The sequence below is a fragment of the Vulpes lagopus genome, chromosome 1 (assembly GCF_018345385.1).
Source record: "Vulpes lagopus strain Blue_001 chromosome 1, ASM1834538v1, whole genome shotgun sequence".
In the NCBI taxonomy this organism is placed as follows: Eukaryota; Metazoa; Chordata; class Mammalia; order Carnivora; family Canidae; genus Vulpes; species Vulpes lagopus.
Genome location: NC_054824.1, coordinates 121,487,485 through 121,508,367, shown reverse-complemented (window position 1 = coordinate 121,508,367; position 20,883 = coordinate 121,487,485). Strand labels below are relative to the sequence as shown.

The 20,883-nt window shown below is 42.6% G+C and overlaps 1 protein-coding gene across 1 annotated transcript in view; it reads right to left on the bottom strand.

Moving 5' to 3' along the window:
• The window catches only part of LAMA3 (laminin subunit alpha 3), a 249,718-nt gene that overhangs the window by 185,017 nt on the left and 43,818 nt on the right, over nt 1-20,883 (bottom strand). The window contains exons 3-5 of the mRNA XM_041769356.1: nt 4,782-4,899; nt 3,942-4,060; nt 2,523-2,693 (exon numbers count right to left, since the gene is read on the bottom strand). Coding sequence (XP_041625290.1) covers nt 2,523-2,693; nt 3,942-4,060; nt 4,782-4,899 — 408 coding nt within the window. The remainder of the gene's footprint in view (nt 1-2,522; nt 2,694-3,941; nt 4,061-4,781; nt 4,900-20,883) is intronic.

Here is a 20,883-nt window from a genome sequence, read left to right as displayed (position 1 = left end):
AGACACCAGTGTTAGTTTTACTAAGAGCAACAGCTTTGCTTTACTAATCTGTAACTCACATCTGTATTGACCCTCTTCTCTTTCATCCTGTATTCTTGATCCTATCTTAACACAAAAGGGAGCAGCATTTGGAGGTAACTTCCCTTACAAAATAAATGCATTCTTCAATCGAATGTAATAGCAACCTACCAAACATGTGCATTTTTAAAAGTCAAATGCTTTAAATGCATGGAAGGAAATCACCTTGGAAAACAAACATGCCAAATAGCCTTTTGTTAAAGGATTAAGTGATTCTCAGATTACTTTTAAGTGAATCTGAGTTTCATAAATCTAGGTTTCATATTTATTTACCAAAAATAAATTTTTATGTCAAATTTTGAGCTACTACATGCAGGCTCCAGGAAGGGAGAAAATATTTACAGTGACAGAGCAGATGCAGTGCCGTGACTGGCAGGCCCCACCAGCAGGTGTAGAAGCCTTACTTACTTAAGGTTAATAAGGCCAAAGGCAGAGTTCAAGCTCCAAAGGGCCAGAGTGAGCTTCAGACTCAGCTGCGGAACAGCCCCTCAACCAGGCCACAGATATGAGAAACCATGTCATCCACCAGGCACATCTCCAGTATGTTGGAGACCTCCCCACTAGCAACAACAGGTGGCACTGTCCACCAGCTCCCTTACTTCTCAAACTTGGCCACTGTGCAGAGCCCAGTGAGAAATTTAGGGGCATGTAGAATAATCTTTCTCATGAGGTCATGCTGCCAATGAGAATACCTGTCAGCAAGGAAGTCTTTGATCTCACAAGGACAAGGTTTCTATATCTTTTTGTCGTTGCTGCTGCAGCCCCCTTAAAGTACTCTGTACACTCAGTATAAGGGTTCTGTTCTGATTTCCACACTAAAAACTGTTCTGATTTCCACACTAAAAACTGTTAAAGCATCCTGGCAGTCTTACTTAGTCTGAAGATGTCAGTGACCTCTCTCATTAATATGGATAGATTCAGTACTAGAGGGCTTTCTAAGACAAGTTAACACTAGAAGCTCTCATGGTGATCACCATAGAAGTTTCTCTCTGTGCATGTGTTAAGGGCAACAGCACAAGAGATGTACTCAATCAGACTTCACCCCAGCCACACACACGAGGGTGTGACAGGACAGCTGGTATGCTGTTCTTCTTCACATAAAGAAGCAACCTAGATTAGGATGAGAGGTGTCCAGATGATACGTGATATGAGATCCATAAAAACGTACTCATAGAGACGACTACATTCACCTAAGTGAAAAATACACATACATGTAATTACAAATCTTGCAAATGGCAACCCCCTCCCCCAGACAATGAAATGAAAAAGAGGTTGTGTGAGGTACATTTGTGGCATGGCTCCAAAATATCCAGAGAATGGAAACCCAGTCTGTCTACAGTTTACCAGAAAGCCCAGCTCTTCTGTGTAAATTTCATCCTGGGATCCAAGGTCCAAGTCCCCACCTACAGCAGCTCAGAGAGAGCTAAGTGGGCAGAAAATGCAGAAGACAAACCACAAATACCAGAAATTGACTGGCCTTTCTGGAAAATGCTTAAAACTGTAGCAAAACCTACTTTTCTCCCTGCCTTCATCTTCCAATTCTCTGATATCACCTACAGAGGAAGCTAAACTCTACTAGGTACACTGGGCATCTTCCATTCACCCTTCCAGGTCTACTCTCTAGGACCACCTTTCTCTTTCTCTTTCTGCCCTTTGCTCAGGGGCTGAACTTTATGGACTGCAACAAGGATCTCTTGTCCACTGGCTTCCCTTTGGGATTGGCCAATGGGAGGTACCATCAGGAGGTCAGTGGGTAGGAGAAGAGTGAGTTCAAGATATTTATTATGCTGGCTCCCCCTCTGCCTAGGAAACTGTCCTGACACTGAGAGAGAGAGAGAGAGATGTTCACCCAGTGCAGTAGGCAGCACTAGTGCTCACCAACACCTATGTCTCTTCCACTGTGGCTTCATTACATTACCCAGCCTCCTGCACGAAGGTGGGGCTGCACCACCAATTCCTACCAATGGAGGTGACCTGGGTGGTCAAGAGCAGGCAAGTCTGTCTTCTCTATGCACTCACTTTTTCCTCATCTGTAGACCATGTGCAGGGGATCTAGAGGAGGACTCTGAGGTCCTACAGGATGGCTGTAACTCTAGATAGAAAGAGCCTGGTCTCCTGAAAGACTGCATGGAACTGATCCCACCTGCTGACCCACGTTGGACTGTGACATAAGCAAGAAATTAACCTTTATTTTGTTAAGCCTCTGAGACTTGGGGATTATTTGCTATAATAGCAGACTAACACATCTTTGCTTTTCATCCTCTTTGAATATAATGATTTTTCTTTAACAACCAAACTTCAAAATTATATTTAGTATTTCACACAAGAACAATTCCTATACCAACACCATTACTGGCTGCAAAGATTACTTGAAAGGCAATTAATTTGATAAGCAAAAATAGGTAACAAAAACTGCTCTGTAGGCACTTAGAAATGCTACTCACCCGCCGAGTGACGGTTGGATCTCTCTGTGCTTTGGAGATGAGATGTCCAAGAAGGGTATTGGTTCGGAGAAAACACAGGCGGATATTTGTAGCCTTGGTGAACTCCCTCAGGGTGTGAGAGAAAGTAAAATTTTTTGCGCCTGGTCGACCATTTATCAAGGACACCACAACCTAAAATAACCACACAACACACACAGAGGGGGGAAAAGTCCCATCGTGAAAATATTGCCACAAGTAACTAAAAATAACTCACATGCCCCAAAGCACTTGGTTTCTTTGAGCCATTAAGATCTTTGTAGGTGGTCGTGGATATTGCTTATGTCCAAATATATCACTGCTAGTTCAGTCTTCCTTTCTCATTCCTAGTTCCAAATTCTGGCAACCTCTCCTTAAGACCTGAGCTCTCAAAAAATGTTATTTCATTTCAAACCCTCTGTTCAATCTGTGTAGTTATGGGGTGGTAATACTATGAAATTTTGAAAATATAATATTAAATTCTATAAGTATAAAAAAACAACTTTTGGTTGCATCAAAGAAACAAAGCTAAAGTTATCTAAAAACCTAAATGAGGTTGAAGAAAGTCTCTGGATAGTTGATTGTGAAGAGAGGACCCAAAAAAACCCAGGTTTTGTTTTAAAGTTTTAAGTGATGAAGTCCAAGTGCCAACAATTAGAGATACTCCCCAATCACTGGAAGATACTGGACAGAGCTGCTAGAAAGATCTCTCCACCTAAAACAGGAGACTGACACCCTTCAAGGAGTTCATTTGAAACTCACTTCATGCTCATGATGGCCTCACAACTGCCATGGAATTCTTCTCCAATTTTCCCCATTCTGTTTTCCCATCTCCCGTAACAATAGCCTAGCTATTGGACCAGGACCATATGCAACCCCAAAGGGCAATTCTTTTCTCCCTACAGATGATGCCCACCCTGTCCAGAAAGACTAAGTATCTGTGCTATCACCTACCCTTCATCTCCTCACTCTTAGGAGGGATATGTGTTTGTGAAGCAGTGGGAAGGATTTTCATCTCAATCACCAGCAGCCCACTTTCTAAACATTCCACCAGAAAAGACAGTGTAAGACATGTGGCCTTTGAATCCGGAATCCTGACTTCCGGAAGAGAAGGTGAGACTTCAAATGGAATTTTTTATGTCAATTATACCTCAATTTAAAAAATAAAATAAAATTTAAAAAAATTAATTAGTTAATTAATTTAAAATATTTTTATAAAGAATTTCCAACCCAACTCATTCTAGGAGTCCTTGATGGGATTCCTTTAGTAGTTAGTTCCAAGTTCTGGTTTCCATTGTGATCTATTTTAGATCTTGAAAGTACAAGTTTCACAATTACGCAAAATTGCATATCCTCATGTTGATTTCTGAGTCTCAACTCTCCCATCTCCCCATATCAACTTACCTCACCATTTTCCAAAGGGACAATCCGGGAATATTCAGTAGTACAAAGTACATCGTCATCTTGGGTGATAGCCATATTTGCCTTCTGCCCAAATTGTTCCAAACAATCTACTTTAGAGTCTAGGAAGAAAACATTTTAATACTATAAAACAAAATATTACCATCTTGTCATAAATCTTTTAAGGCACATTTTGTTTCCTTAAGAAAATATGTCAGAAGGAAAGAACAGAGAAGCAAGAAGATTTTTTGACAAAAGCTTAGAATGAAGTTTTAACTCATGAAAGAAAATACCAAGCCACTTCTGGCCACTTACTTTCAATAGCAATATTTGGAGATGTGGTTCTCACTCCTCACTCCTGATTAGGCAAGTTTACCCTCTAAGGAGCATTCATGGAAAGCCCAGGGCCTTTGTAAGCAAAACTCCCATTGCCTCAGTTCATCAAAGGGTTCAAAGACACTGACATTCTTCGTTAGTTGAAGATGACAGGGTCAAGCTAAATAAGGTGAAATGTAGAATCCCTAAAGATAGAACTTAGTCCCTAATTCTACATAAAAGGAAAAGGACTGGAGCTATGGCCTAGTTATGGGTACATTGCTTCTCCCTAAATAGTGGCCAAAACTGTTATCATAAAAGGCATTTCAACTTCAGTTCTACATCCGTATCCTTGGAATTCATGCATACATGCTTAAGAAATAGGGATGTTCTGAGAGTAATCAAGAGAGTTAAAATTGGCCAGTCCTTAATTAGCCAAACTGAGAGACTAATTTTCTAGTTAAATCCCATGTTGATCTGTTGCAAATAATTAAAGCCCTGCATAACATGGTAAGCAGAATTACTTACGAGCAAAATATTGCCAAGGTGAGTAGGTGCTTCCAAAGTCTACAGATCTTTCCAAGACCCAAAGATCAGGGCGAGGAGAATTTGCAAATTTGATTATAAGATAGGCCACATGGAAAAGCTGATAAAGCAAAGGAGATAACAGTTATTAAAGTCACCTCATCTATCTGCAACCTTGACCATCTTTATGTGATGCTGATCCCAAGGCAACATATCTAGCCACCCCTTTCCCAAGATCCAGATCCTATTTCTAATTGCCTATTGGACAACTCTATCTTGGTACACAGACTCTCAAGCTTATCATGTTCAAAACCAAATAATCATTTTTCTTTCTTTTCCAGATCTATTCATTAATCTTTGTCACACCTGAATCATTACACCCTTGATCTTTAACCAAACTATGGAACATCTTAAAGTCTGTACCTTCAAGATATCTGATTTTAAGCAACAACCATCATGTGCTAAGCCTTCCCAGGACCAAGAGCCAAAAGTATACAGCCCAGAGTGTCTCCTGGGAGTGTCATGGCCCCTGATTGGTTCCAAGTCTTAGAGAGTTCACAGCTGCAGAACTGAGAACAGAGCAGCTGTTTGGTAGAGTGATAGCACCTCCTTCCCCTGCACTGTCTCCTTTTATCCTCATTGTTCTCCTTCTTTTTAATTTTCTCATTTATCCTTATCACTCTTTTGCCCGTGGCCAGGACAGTGCAGAAGTATAGAAGAGCCAAGGGGAGACTTTGGTCCTTTCTTTGCCCAACTACTCATGAATCCCAACATGTCTTCCAAAGTGGACCCCAGGAGTCTTTGCAAATCTACTCCTCCCCCTTCCCCCAAAACTTATCTGCCTTGGATTTGGAACCCTGAGAGTCTATATATTTCCCAAAGACCCTGGTATGACCACAAATATAGGTGTTAAAAGTGTTAACGAGTAAGGATTATCTCTACCCCCTCACATGCTCTCCACATCCCACATTCCCTGGCCCAAGTAACAGATCCAACAGTGACTTTTAGAAGAAGACTCCTCCACCTTATTAACTAGTCCAGTAGAGCCATTTGGACAACAAGTACATCTAGTTAGAGAGAGAGGGAATACTTAGACTCTGTGAGATCCTTTCATTTCTTGGGGAAAAAAATAAGAGAGTTTCCTCTTTATATTTTTTACATACAATAATATGGTAAGAGTCATTATTTAAAAAAATAAAGTCTCAAAACCAGTAGCTACTTGTAAATGTTCCAAACCTGGTACTAGAAGCCAAAATCTCCAGGGCAATGGTTCTCAAATTTTAGTCTCAGAGACCCATCACACTTTTCGGTTATTGAGAACCTCTAAAAGCTTTTGTTTACATGGGTTATATCTATTCCTATGTACCCATATTAAATATAAAAAGAAAAAATTTTAATGTATCTTACTAATTTACTTTAGGTAATAAAGTGAATTATTTTATGAAAAATTACTGTATTTTCCAAAACTTAAAAATTGTACAGAGAATGGTGGCTTTACTTTACATTTTTAAAGTTTCTTTAAATGTGTGTATTGACAGAAGATAGCTGGATTCTCCTATCTGCTTCTGCATTCAATTTGTTGTGATATGTTGTTTTAGTTGAAGTATTTAAAGAAAATCTGGCTTCACACAGATCTGTTACGGGGAAAAGGAGGATCTCAAAGCTTGCAAACCTCCTGAAACGTCATGGGGACCTCAGTGGAAGAAAATATGGACACTTTGAGACACAGTGCTCTTGGTTACAGAGGTTACCCTTTGCTCTAAGAAGCCTTATTCTCTGCAGAAAGAGTTGTCAGGACCCCTGGGTGGACACACTTTGAGAACCAGTGCTCTTGGTTACGGAGGTTACCCTTTGCTCTAAGAAGCCTTATTCTCTGCAGAAAGAGTTGTCAGGACCCCTGGGTGGCTCTGTGGGTTAAACGTCTGCCTTCAGCTGAGGTCATGATCCCAGAGTCCTCGAATCAAAGAAGTCCCGGCATCAAGCCTCACATCAGGCTCCCGCTCAGCGCGGAGCCTGCTTCTCCCTATGCCCCTCACCCCGTTCATGCTTTCTCTCTCTCAAATAAAGAAATGAAATCAGAAAGAAAGAAAGAAAGAAAGAAAGAAAGAAAGAAAGAAAGAAAGAAAGAAAGAAGAAAGAAGAAAGAAAGAAGAAAGAAAGAAAGAAAGAAAGAAAGAAAGAAAGAAGAAAGAAAGAAAGAAGAAGAAAGAAAGAAAGATCACACCAATTACTGAAAACCCTAAATTCAGTCAGTTCTATCCTAAACACTTGCTCTTTGATCTGAATAAACTGCCTCCCTGGGCTCAGATTGTTTACCAATCCTCGGAAAAAATGACCCCAACCTCATGGAGAAAAAATAATTAGAAATTGTAAGGTATTCTGAAAACCTAGGAGAAATAATTTCCAAAAGATGCATACCATTATTACATAGTAGGAATTCATAGGAAATCCCAGAACTCCAAATTTGGAAAATCAGAACAAATATATTTCCCTGAAAACTGTTTGCACATCTCTCTTAGACCACATCAAAGTAAGATAGCCTTTAGATATGCGTAAGGTAATATAAAGGAACATTTTTGAATAGAGGAATCATTCTAAGCATTCTTAACTCCTCCATCAAAATTCCACAATCATAGCACACACATATCCTTAAAACCTACTCACTTAATAGTTTATGATCTAATGGTTACTGTGTTCTATGCACTATGTTATGCACCATTGTCTCTCAAGAGGCTAAGTAACATGTCCAAGTATTCTAGGCATAAAATTCCTGAGCCTATGCATAGTCTACTCACTGATCATTAGCTCAGCCACAGAACCTAAGAGATACTTAATATTTGACCTGTTTTATTCTAGAGGAAATAAATTGTCAGAAAACTTCCAAACCCCATTATTTCTAAATATGCTAAGATTCCATTACAGGGACCTGGAGATGGAGAGCTATGCTATAGTACATCTCAAGAATTATGAGTACATTTTTTCCAAAGCTACACTTTCTGCTACCGAAAAATCCAAATAAATGAAATAGCCTTGGTGGTTCATAAGGGATGCTCTTTTTGTTTCAATCCATCCTGTTCCAAAGTAATGTGTGATTCCTTTGAGGCAGGCACAGTTAAAAGAAATCCAAATCTAGAAGCAGGTGCAGACATGCCTCAGAGTGGCCCCTCCCCCCACTTATGTGACCCTGCCATCCGCTCTAATTTAATAAACCTACTTATTCCACCAACTCATCTTCCGGTGTCTATGGGATGGGACATTCCACTTCAAACTGCTTCCTTCCCATTTCATCATGGGAATTTGTTTCTGACGTTCTTGCCCTGACTATTGCCAAGGTGCACTTCCTTTTTTTTCTGACTCCAGACGCTATGGTTTCTCTCTTACCACCACTGCTATGTAACTTGTAGCTGATTTTTGCCAAGCACCCCAGCTGAGCCCTGCAGATCCAAAATGTCGCTGCAAGGCAGAGTGAGTGGTCCCCAAGGTGGATTTGCAGCTCGGCTCATATAAGTCAAACCAACAGGTACAAATGTATTCTTTTCTAGTTGATCATTTAAAATTATGTGCCTTTGAAATGGCTCCTCTGTTAAACTCCCATTATCAGTTATTTATGTTTGCTCTTTGATCACTCAAAATTCTTCAAAGCACTCATGAATGATGCATCAAGTTCACCCTTCTAGTTGAGGTACCCCCCATGAGGCTAGAAAGCACAAATTTGAATATAGACAGTGTGTTAGATAAGATTTTTGTACAAATGATATCATTTCTTAGGCATCAAAATGTTGAGTTTATGTAGAAAAGCCCATGTTCTTGGGATATACCTGCTGAAATATCTAGATTTGAAGCATAATGATGTCTGAAACTTACTTTCAAAAATTCAAAAAGTGTGTGTGTGCAGAGAGAACATGCATGAGAGAGTACACAAATGTGGCAAAACGTTAACGTTTGGTAAATCAAATTAAAAATGTATTGACATTCATTGTACTGTTCTTTGAGCTCTCCTGTAGGTTTGAAAATTATGTAAAATAAAACATCAGGAGAAGTAAATTAGAAAATGCCACTTTGTGGAACCATATGTTCATCAAATTATAAAACTATTACAGCAGACCAATTTCACATGATAAACTTAAGACTTTTTTGGTGGAGCATACGTTACTTAGTTGAATGAGAAGCTAATCTGGATGTGACTTTAAACATATTTGCATAACATTTTGCAGTTTCACCTGTCTCGTTTATTTTCTAATTTTTTTTTAAATTACCTGTCCCGGTTATTTATTTCATTTCAATTTTTAAAAATTTTTTTTCATTTCATTTCAGTTTAACAACATTTGTTAAGCACTACTCTGAGGACACAGGGGTGATTAAGATACAAATGTGGGAGCAGCAGATGTAAACAAATATATGCTCACAGAGCATGATGGGTGCTCTTCAAGATGGAAAAATATGAACTTTGTATGACGTGGATGTTATTGCTCCTTATTTACTTAACGAGTATTTTTTAATATTCATCCAGCCTTCCCAGATGGCATAATACGTGGATGGATGAACAGATGGAGGGATGGATGGATGGATGGATAGATGAATACTAAAGTTGTGTAATTGCCTCCAAGTTCAAGAGGCAGAGGTGAATCCCCAAGTGGTCCTGTCTACTGCCCAGGCCTGGTGAGCTGACTTCTAAGGCTGGAGGAGAACCAATCCCCCATTGTGAATCCTTGCCTTGCCACTCACAGGGCATGTGACTCTGAGCATCTCACTGAAGCACTCTGAGATTATTTCCTTGCCCACAAACGTAAAATGATTATAAAAAATATTTGGGGGCAGCCCGGGTGGCTCAGCGGTTTAGCGCTGCCTTCAGCCCAGGGTGTGATCCTGGAGACCCGGTTTTAAGTCCCACGTCGGGCTCCCTCCATGGAGCCTGCTTCTCCCTCTTCCTATGTCTCTGCCCCTCTCTCTCTCTCTCTCTCTCTCTCTGTGTGTGTGTGTGTGTGTGTCTCATGAATAAATAAATAAAATCTACAAAAAAAATATTTGGAGGCATTTCTTCCTCCTTATCTTTGACTCTCAAATATCCTTGATCCTCCTAATAACACCCATTGGGTTCCAATCCAGGATTACATGCAGCATTTACTTGTCCAGTCTTTTGTCTCCTATAACTTAGAGCCGTTCCCCACCTCCATGGTTTTTGTCTTTCCTGACACTGACATTTAGAAAAGCCCAGGACCTTTCTATCACAGAATGTTCCACAATCTGAATTTGACTGGTTATTTTCTCATGATCTGATTCAGAATAAGCATTTTGGCAAGATTACTTTCTAGGGGACCCATTCTTCTCATGGCATCATGCTGGGGGCACGAGATGGCAGGTGGTCCTATTATCAGTGATGCTATGTTTGATCCTATGCCTAAAAAGTTGTCCACCAGATTTCCCCATTATTAAGTTACCTTTTTACCTCTGTCATTAATCAGTCACCTGTGGAGAGCCATTTTGAAACATTTATTTTTATTAACTAAATTATAAACATTCTCACTATCCATGTAAAAATCCAAATACAAGTCATGAAAAGTAAGTCCCAAAATACAGAACCAAACAAACTTCTTCTGTGCTTGGTGCCCATTTGAAAAATGTATCTAAAGGAGCTAATTTTATAGCCAGAATTTTAACTGAAAAGGGAAAATGCAGATCGAGTGAAATTAAACTCTATTTTAGTAACCTTGTTTGAAAACTCTACAAAATGAAATACAATCCTCATAAAACAATCAGGTGCAGTGATGAAAATATAACACAGCTGGCCTGAAAAAGGATCCTTCTAATCCTGGTCCAAAGAGCACATCTGCCAATGCCATAGAAAAGGCACTTCTTTTTTGTAGGTTTATCATCACCCTGAGCTGAAAAACCATAAAAAAAGACTGTGCTCAGGAGGAAAATCAGTTTGTCCTTCAGTGTTTCTTAATGTCTCCCAGAAGCATCTGCTCACGTGCGAGAAGGGAAGGTGGATCATTCCAGAAACTTATAGGAAGGAACTCAAGAAGTCCCTAGTTCAACCTCTCACTCAGGTTAAGAACCTTCACCAAAAATCTCTTTTTGAGAGGAAACCCATTACGTTGCTGACAAGTTCTGGCCATTATGTTACCTTCGTGTTTTGTCAAAAACTTTTTCTCCTAAGTCAACCTCCCCTGCCTTGGAGTAGCACAGATTTCTATCCTTTATTCCACATGACAGCCTGCCCAGGATTTAAATACCAACACTACATCTCCCTAGGTTCTTTTAAGGAATTAAGATTCAAGTCAGCAGGAGGTGAAGATTAGGGTAAAAACTGGAAAGGAGAGATTTAGAGTCTCTTGCTCCCTCATTAAAAATAACTACAGTTGCCTGAGAAATAAAAATCCTAAAGCAAAAATGAGTCTAAAGATTTGGATCACTCCAATAACTTGGAAAATGACAAGCCCACTATTTTTTTTAACGGAAGATTTCAAGGGAAAAAAAAAAGGAAAGACAGAGTAAAAGTGAAACACTTGCATCTATATTTTATTATCGATGAATTTTTAACTCTGGAGGAAAAAATGATTAATGACATGGAGTGTGATTTGCAGTCCCCGTGGACTTGAATCATTATTCCCTAAGTAGACTCAAAGTGCAGAATTGAAGACAAATATGTTACTCAAGAGCATTTTATCTACAATTAAAATTTTACGAATAGATTTGGTAGTGGTTTTGAAATAAGCTGAAGCCCACTGGAATCCAAGAACTCTGAGTCTAATTTCCTAACAAAGTCTTATATCTTATCCTACTCTGTGTGGTTACTCTTACTGTCGAGATTTTTTTTTTTTTTTTTGGTCTAATCCCTGATTCTCTCTGTAAAACTCACTTTTTCTCATTCACACTTTTTCTGCTAATTTGTAAGAAAATTGCCTATGACATTTGGTTCACTCACTGAACTGAAAAGTAGCCTAAGAATCTGTCTGACAAACTGTACGGAACAAGGGAAATTATACAGTCATCTTCTTTCGAGGCAGTGGCCTCACTCAACTTTAAGAACCAGCAACTAAGTTATCTAAATCCTCCTTGAATCTATTTAAAATCTTTTAGATTCAGTGATTCCTAAAAATAGATAGATTTCTATAAATGGCTTATACCAGGCTTCAACAAAATATTTCTCAGTGTTGGTGATTTGTCTTAAATCAGATTCCAAATGATGTGACTGTCATTTCTCATTAATAAGACACACTCTCCATAATGTTCCAGACTCCTCCTCTTAACCAATGTCTTTCTACCCAAACACACATTTCTGGCCTGCACTCATAAGAGTCCTTTCCTACTTTTAATTGGCATATCTATTTTCTTTTCTCTTCTGTTTCTTCTTTCCTAAGTTCACCAACCATGGCTAAATCAGAGTTTTACCTAAGGCTAAAATTATCCTTTTGGCTATGCATCCCATGCCTTACTAATGACAGGGCACTTCAGAGACCTTTTCAACAACAGCTGTACATGTCTCTAGGACATAATTATGGTTATTTAAATGTTATTAGTCAGCCTTTTTTTTTTTTTTTGATGACCTTTAAGCTGATGTGTCATTTCAGATCAGCTGGGCTACATATTAAGTACTCTTAGAATTTATCCTTTGGCTAAAAATGGTCTTTCCAACTCCTGAACATTAAACTGCTAGTGTGGTCCTCCAAGCGGATGGTCCCATTGGCTGGGGTTTTTGGAAAATTTAAAGAGACATTTAATTGGTTGTCACAATAACACATCCAAATAAGGAAAGAGACCATGCATCTGCAACAGCATCATTGCATCTCTACCCTGAGAAAGATCACAGCCAGCTCCAGGTGAGGAGCTGTTCTACAGTGTTTGTATCTATCATCCAGAGTATGATCGGACATGGGGCCATGTTGGAGTTGTTTGTCTTTTGTTTATTGGACTTTCAAGCACCTGAATGCCCTTCCCACCTCGTGAATCTTTCTGGGAAGAGAGTGCACCTTTCAACTTTTGAAGCTGAAAATGCCCGCTTCCTGGCTCCCGTGGCAGGTAAGGCAACATTAGTACATGATCTGGGCTCAGCAAATCAGATATCTCCTTCCAAGATTTTGCTTCTAGAGCCAGTGATACAAAAAGGTAGCAACACAGACACTGAAGGATTCTTTCTAGAAGCAACAAAGATGGTGGCAGCATCTGGCTTCTAGGGATACTCGCTGACCCCAGCATGGGTGTACTGAGTCCACAGTCCAGGCTCAGGGCTGACTGCGTCGTCAGTTCCTGCTGCAGCAAGGTGTGTTCAGCCGCAGCTGTGGCCTTGTGGACCAGCCTATGGTTCAGACTGTGCACAATCTTTGCTTCTGCCCATCTTCTGAGCCTGATTCTCCATGCCCCTCAAACCCCCTCCCACAATCCCAGCTCTGCTCCTTCTACCCTCAGAAGTGACTTTCTCTCTTTCATGGGGAGAATCACAACTACCAGAAATGAACTGCCTTCCCTTAGCAAATCTATGAGCCATATGCAACTACACATCCTCTCCTTCTTCCCCCTGGACCAATGGAGTGAGGAGCCTCTTCTTGTCAAAAGCCAATCACTCCCTCGGCACTCTGGGTGCCCCCCCCCCCCCCCGCCTTCTATTGGATCTTCCCATCAGCTTTGAAAGTCTCTTCCACTCTGAAGACAAGAAGAGCCTCTCTGTCCATCCAAACCCCCACCTCCCCTCACAGATGCACTTCTTCCTAGAGTATGCGCTGGCTCGACCCCCCTCTTGCCTTTCCCTCACTTCCTGGTTCACCCAGGCTTCTGTTCTCAGCCTTTCCTGACCTCATGCCACACTCTCCCCACCTTACACCATGACTCCCGATTTACCTCTCACACCCAGATGTCCTCAGAAGCTTCAGACCCACATGACAGCTCTCTTCTTAATCTCTACCTGAATTACCTCCCTTCCTCCTCAGCTGACCAGGCCTGTGAAGCCTCATCCCAGCCCCCAGAGCCTGCTAACTTCTGTTTAATCCTTACGGCTCAGCGAAGCCTTCTCTCAGGTTAGTCCTCTGTATCTTATGTTTTCTGAAGCATCATATTTTTCCTTTAAACACTCCTCATAGGATAATTATATAAATATTCATCACCAGAGTGCTCATGGCCTAGTGGACACAAGATGGTTGCCTGATTATCCTGCCCACTCACCAACGGCAGCAGGAATCTTCTGGCTACATGTAGCCGTGGGCCAGGGCAGAGCCTGCATTTTGCCTGGATGAGGGTGAAGCTGGGATTTGGCCAAAACCCTCAGGACACTTACTTGGCATGAAATGGGACGGCTCAAAGTCACTTTCACTGAAATGAAAAGGTCCCTCTTGGCTGAGCACCCAGATCTAGACAAGAGATGGCCTCCAGTGTCCAAATACTCCCTCTTAAATGCCCTGGCTCTTGTGGACCCCAACAGGCCCCTTCATAGCCAGACAAATGTATGGAAAATAGTGAAGCCACAGGGTAGATAGAGGCCTGAGTCTGAAGGGTCACAGTGGAATGGTGTGAAGGGAGGGGGTGGGCAGCAGATGGAGTGTGCACGGGCTCCACACCTGATGGATAGCAGGAAAAGTGGGTTCTGTGCCCATCTCAGCATCTGCCAGAGTCAGGTGACCTGGGGCCAGTTTCCTGAAATTCAGCCCCAGGCAAAACACCATCAGGAATTAGAGCAAGGATTCAAGCCTGCCCCAGATAGGACATGGAGTGGAACCTGAGGGGAGCATGCAGGGTGACCAGACACATCCACTATGGCAGATGGGGGTTAGGCTGAGAAACGAGGCAGTGGCCCCACGCTAACAGGCTGCAGAGGGATGTGGGAGCAGCAGCAGTCCCCAATGTGGGCTGGCAGGAGGAGACTGGGGCGGGGGGACACCTTCCATGCCCACAGGGACCATGCCACTAAACACCATCCACCACTTTGTGAGAATGAGGTCTGGATCTGAAGATGGTAGATGAGATGAGTAGCTAAGCACTCTAGAAAGGTAGGTCTGGGGTTGGAGGGGGGAGGGCTCCAAATTCCATCATCCAACCTCTACACCATGACCCGCCCCCTCCCTCACTTCCCTTGGACCCATCTCTACCCTCCTCCTTTCCCTTACTTTCTGATCTTCTTTCCCGAAGCCTCTACCCAATCTAGGTCAGCTTTTGTCCTCAAACCCCAAAAGCTACACAGAAAGAGAGCATTTACCATAATGTTAATGCCATCCTTAACACAGCTACAAAAGGTACGAAAACGTTTGTTAAGAGATAGCCTAGAAAGTCCTTCAGCCCAGGGCACAATCCTGGAGTCCTGGGATCGAGTCCCACATCGGGCTCCCAGCATGGAGCCTGTTTCTCCCTCCTCCTGTGTCTCTGCCTCTCTCTCTCTCTCTATGTCTATCATAAATAAATCTTAAAAATAAAAGAAAAAGAAAGTCCTTTCTATAAGATTTTTCCAGGGAAAAATGCAATATTAGTTCTAAATATCTGATGTAACTCTTGGCACATAACCCATTTATAACTATATATGACTTCTCCTGATGCAATATTTCATTAAATAAACCAATGTGAAGGATCATCTCAGTAACAGCTATACAAATACCAACCCCATAGTAGTCAGAAGCAAGGAAATGGACACACATACTATATCAATGAACTTTCATAACATGAAGTATATGAATATGGAACACATTAAACCAGATGTTACAGCACATTTATACAAAGTATACGTACATAATATTGTACACACAATCATACTCATTAGAATGGAGTCTGTGTCTTATTATGGAAGGCTGGCTACACTGCAGTTAACAATCAACACAAAATCTCAGGGATTTGATCTGTTTGTATCTCGTTCACGCTAAACGTCTATTGACAGTGGGCTCTGCTGTGCATCTTCCTAATACAGAGACACACACCAATGGAACACCTGCTCTCTGGAAACATCACCAAGGCAGGAAGGGAATGAGGTGCATCATACACCAAATTGGGCCCCAGGACCAGGCTTTCCTTCAAAGACATGACCAAGTGCATCTCTACTTTGAGCCTGGAAAGCGAGGAACTAGGAATCCTGGTGAGCTAGAAATGCAGAGGTGCTGATGCTGAGAGGACCTCATTCACCCCAGCTTCACCTCTGTCCTCTGCTAAGTTGGAAATCAGTGTTAGCAGTTGAAACTGCAAGGCAGCCCGGGTGGCTCAGCGGTTTAGCACTGCCTTCAGCCCAGGGCTTGATCCTGGAGACCTGGGATCGAGTCCCTTGTTGGGCTCCTTGCATGGAGCCTGCTTCTCCCTCTGCCTATGTCTCTGCCTCTCTCTCTCTCTCTCTCATGAATAAATAAATAAAAATCTTTAAGAAAAAAAAAAGTTGAAACTACAGAAGAGTTGGCTTCCCTTTTTTCACCCACGTGACCCACAATGGGCACAGAAGCAGAAGACAAGCAAAGCAGAGAGAGAAGATACATTTAACTCTGGACACCCAGCCAAGCTGGGGGACATAATGACTGCAGCATTCTGAAATGTAGGCATGCACTGGAAGCAGCTGGGGAGCATGCTGAATGCAGATTCCCAGGCTACAAGTCTAGGAATTCTAATTCAATCCTGAGGCCCAGAATATCCACACAGAAATGTACTTGGTACCTGGATTTGGGATGCATGAGAGCCTCATTCTTGTCAAGCGGCTTATGGCTCCACTACCTTGAGACAAGGATGGCACTGCCAGGCCCCTCCTTGGCATGATGTGCATGCAGCCAAACTTCCATTCACCTGCTCCCAGACCCCAGCCACAGAAAAAGGACAGCAGTGTGGAGACAGGGAGAAAGAGGGGGATAGACGCATTGAGGCACCAGGGCTTAGGGGAGCAGATGGCTGAGAACCTGTCCATGGAGGAGGATGACACGAGCCAGCATAAGCTCCATTGTCCTACTGGATTTCGATTACAAAACACAAACTCAAACATGAAATGATTAAGAATTTCAAGATGCACTAAGCCCAAGCATGTTCCCCTTTCTGAGCACAGGGATTCAAGGATTAACTTTGGGAAATACTGACCTAAAGACAGCTATGATCCAGGAGAAGAAGGTAATCAAGAGAAGTCCCAACATCAAAGAGTAGAACAAAAAGTAGAGACTTTGACAGCCAGTGCTACTCTAGGGAGGGAGTCCCTCTATGTTCTAGATAGAATCTGACATCAGAATCCTAACTACAGACTACAGGTCTCAGATAATTGGTAAGAGAAAACAAGACTCTAAGATCCAGGCTGATAATCATGATGGACTGGTAGGGATGACCAACCATTCCAGTTTGTCTGGGACTATCCTGGTTTCACTAATGAAAATCCTACATCCCATAAAACATCTTGGTCCTGGGGGAACCAGGATAGTTGGTTACACTATGAGTATGTCCTAGTACCGGCCCAACAACCTCTCTATCTTTGTAAGACTAATGGAAAGGCTGCTTTCTTGTGAAATCTTCCCAAAATATACCAAAGATGATACCTCCCTCTGAGATAGGGAAATTGAAGGATTCCATAAAAATCTGTGTTTTGCTCCTTTTCCTGCTTCTATCCTTGCTAGGACCTGCACCTCTAGTTCACTCTACACATGACTCAGAATGCAAATAGTATAGGTCCTCCTTATAAGGGACAAGGAGTTAATGATTTCTCTAGAATAGATAACATCTAAGGAAGGACCAGGTAGGTGATCACAGGCATATTTCAGCTCCCTGGCACTAGACATCTCGGGACCAAGATCCCCTGGCTCCAGAGAGTTAACACGGGGGCCTGCGTCCTTGTACTGACTAGTTCCTAGATGCCTGAGAGGACATGTACAGCAGACCACCATCATCAATAAAAACCCCAGACCCTGAACAAAGATGAGACTCATGCTCCTTTCCTCTCCAAGTTTCCCAGACGCTCTGTCTGTATCTGCTCTGTCTATCTTCAGTAAACTCTACTCTCACTTCCTGTTGGCTCAAGTTTAAATTCCATCCAACTCAAGGCCAAGGACACTCACGGCTGGTCCTGCAGTATCTCTTCTGGTTTCCCAGACCTGGACTGCCGACACCACCTTCATGGGGGTGATACTTATCAGGATGTACACTGATTCTTCATTCGTGGACTTGACTCCCCAAGGAGAATGTGAAATCCCAGAAGACAAGACGGGATCCTATGGTATTGCCATTTATAAGTAATACACATTTGGGGGGGCATCTGGGCGGCTCAGTGGTTGAGCATCTGCCTTTGGCTCAGGTCGTGATCCCAGAGTCCTGGAATCAAGTCCCACATCGGGCTCCCTACATGGAGCCTGCCTCTCCCTCTGCCTGTATCTCTGCCTCTCTGTGTCTCTCATGAATAAATAAATAAAATCTTTAAAAAGAAAAAAATAAAGGAAGGAAGGAAGGAAGGAAGAAGAAGAAGAAGAAGAAGAAGAAGAAGAAGAAGAAGAAAGATAGAAAGAAAGAAAGAAAGAAAGAAAGAAAGAAAGAAAGAAAGAAAGAAAGAAAGAAAGAAAGGAGAAAGATTTGGTCTTGTCTCATTTCTGGCACACAGCTCCTAAAACCCTTGGAATTTCCTAAATGATAAGAGTGTTAAATGTGCCTTTTGTTATATTAATGAGATTTCTCGGAAAGCCCCTAGGTCATCTAAGGATGGGGCTAGCTGCCAGAGCAACCAACCCCAGTGATTATAGGGTCAGAACTTTCATTGACACCCCCTGACCTTCCTAGAGGGAAAAGGGGCTAGAGGTTGATTCAATCACCAATGGCCAGTGATTTAATCACTCATGCCTGTGTAATAAAGCCTCCATAAAACCCCAGAAGGACAGAATTCAGAGAACTTTGGCGTGGGCGAGCACATGAGGATCTGGGGAGAGTGGCATGCCCAGAGAGAGCAGGGAAGCTCCATGTCTTTTCTCACATTCCTTGTCTGAGGCATCTCTTTCATCCGGCCATTCCTGAGTTCTATCCTTTTATAACAAACTGGTAATCTAATAAATAAAATGTTTCTGAGTTCTGTGAGCCGCTCTGGAAAAGTTAATCAAATCAGAAGAGGGGCCTGCAGGAACTTCCAACCTATAACTGGTAGGTCAGAAGCACAGATGACAATAGGACTTGCTGGGGTCTCAAGTGGGGGTGGGGCACAGTCTTGTCGGATGGAGCCCTTAATCTGTGGGATCTGATGCTATTTCCAGGTAGACTGTGTCTAAACTGAGGTGGATTGTAGGGCACCCAACTAGTGTTCGAGAGTTGTCTAGATGTGTGGGGAAACCACATGCATTGGAACCGGCATCAGAATCGGAGATCCTGGTGGCACCTGAGTGGCTCAGTCAATCAAGTGTCTGCCTTCGACTCAGGTCATGATCCAGGGTCCTGGGATCAAACCCCACTTTGGGGTCCCTGCTCAGTGGGGAGTGTGCTTCTCCCTTTCCCTCTGCCTCTCCTCCAGGTTGTGCTCGCTCTCTCTCTCAGATAAATAAAATCTTAAAAAAAAAAAAAAAAATCAGAGATCCCATCACAAATGCCCAGGAGGGAGAAGGTGGGGAATGGAGAGGCCCCAGCTGCTAAGGTATGATGCAGGGGCCTGATGGCAGTGGGGCACCAAGCCAGCTCAAAGCCAGCCAAGTGCCGCTCATTGAGCTGGAAACCCCTGGCTCCTCAGCTCTGCTCCCTGGGCTGCAGCTTAGCCCTAGAGCCCAAAGGTCTGCCCTTGCTGGGATTAGTGCCCTCCCTGAGCATGAGGAGATGCAGAGTCAAGAAAGAAAAACTGGGCAAGAGGTTGCAGTAGCAAGTGAACAGACAAAAAGGTGCTGCCTTCTAGAAGGATCAGCCAAGGATCAGCCGAGTAGTATCCCTAAGATAACAGTAAGAACAAGGAGGAGGAAGAGGGAAAACTAGCATCTCCTGAGGATTGAGAAGTGCTGTGTGTTTCAGTAGCCTTTACAATAACGCTGGCCTATTGGTACTAATATCTCTGCTTCGTAGATGTGGAAACTGAAGTTTGGAGAAGATAGAGAACCTGTCTATAGACACATAGAAGTAAGTAATGAAGCACGGACCTGAGCTCACATCTGTGGGATTTCAAAACCTGGACTTTCGTGCAATTAGCAATCCTGCTGGGGGTGGACAGCTAAGGGCCCAGCAGGGCTAAAGCCGGGGAGCTTGGTCTTTTCTTCCAGGAGCGTCTCCTCCGTGGTGGGTCTGCCCATGCCAGAAGGTACTGCACAGCCTGATTTTCCAGCCCCTGTGTGTACCAGGCTTTCAAAAGCCAGAAATGACAGGAATATAAAGAGTTACTTTGCTGCCACAATGCTTTGTCCAAATACCTGGGTCAATGTGTCCCTAGCACCATGTCCTTTTTACTCACACGTCCCTTTGAGAGGTTTTGCCAACTCTTTGCAGACATCATCTTGCACCAGGGGTCTTGCTTCTTCTCTACCACCCGCCCTGCTTCCAGCTCAGTCCTAGGGAGGCCTGATGATGAGCCTTGCCCTTCACCTCCCAGGGAGGCCCAATGACAAGACAGGGAGTCTGTCCTCCAGCCCCCTGCTGCTCAGAGTGTAGCCTGTGGGCCAGCAACTGTGAATCACTGGAGAGCATCTCCGAAATGCGGAATCTAAGGGCATGCCTGCAACCTTCTGAGTCAGAAATGTTATTTGAATAGATGACTCAGATGTCCATTAAAGTCTGAGAACACTGGCCTTGCCCATGATATATATCCCTTTTTACCATGAGCGCATTGCCAGCGTTCCTGTTCCTCCTATGGAAACCTAATCTCAAAGCAAATTTTCAGTCAGTGTGTTTGTTTCCTCTCTCAACATTTGCCTTTTCACAGCTTTATCCTCAGCTAAAGGAATTCCAGGCTTGGTGAACAGCTTGCTCTACATCCTGAAAGGACACCCTGCCAACAGCTGCCAAACCATCTCAATAGAAAGCTGACCGAGTTTCTCTTGCAATGGACTACATGTCTTCTCCATGCCATGATTACAGACCAGTTTGGGGGGTAAAATAAGTATCTTCAAGTAGCCAAATTACAATCTATTTGTGCAAGCCTATCCTCTATGGGATAACATGTTGAGTAAGAAATTTCAGCATAGAACATACTTTATTAAGCCCCAACTGTTCTCCAAAGTAAGCA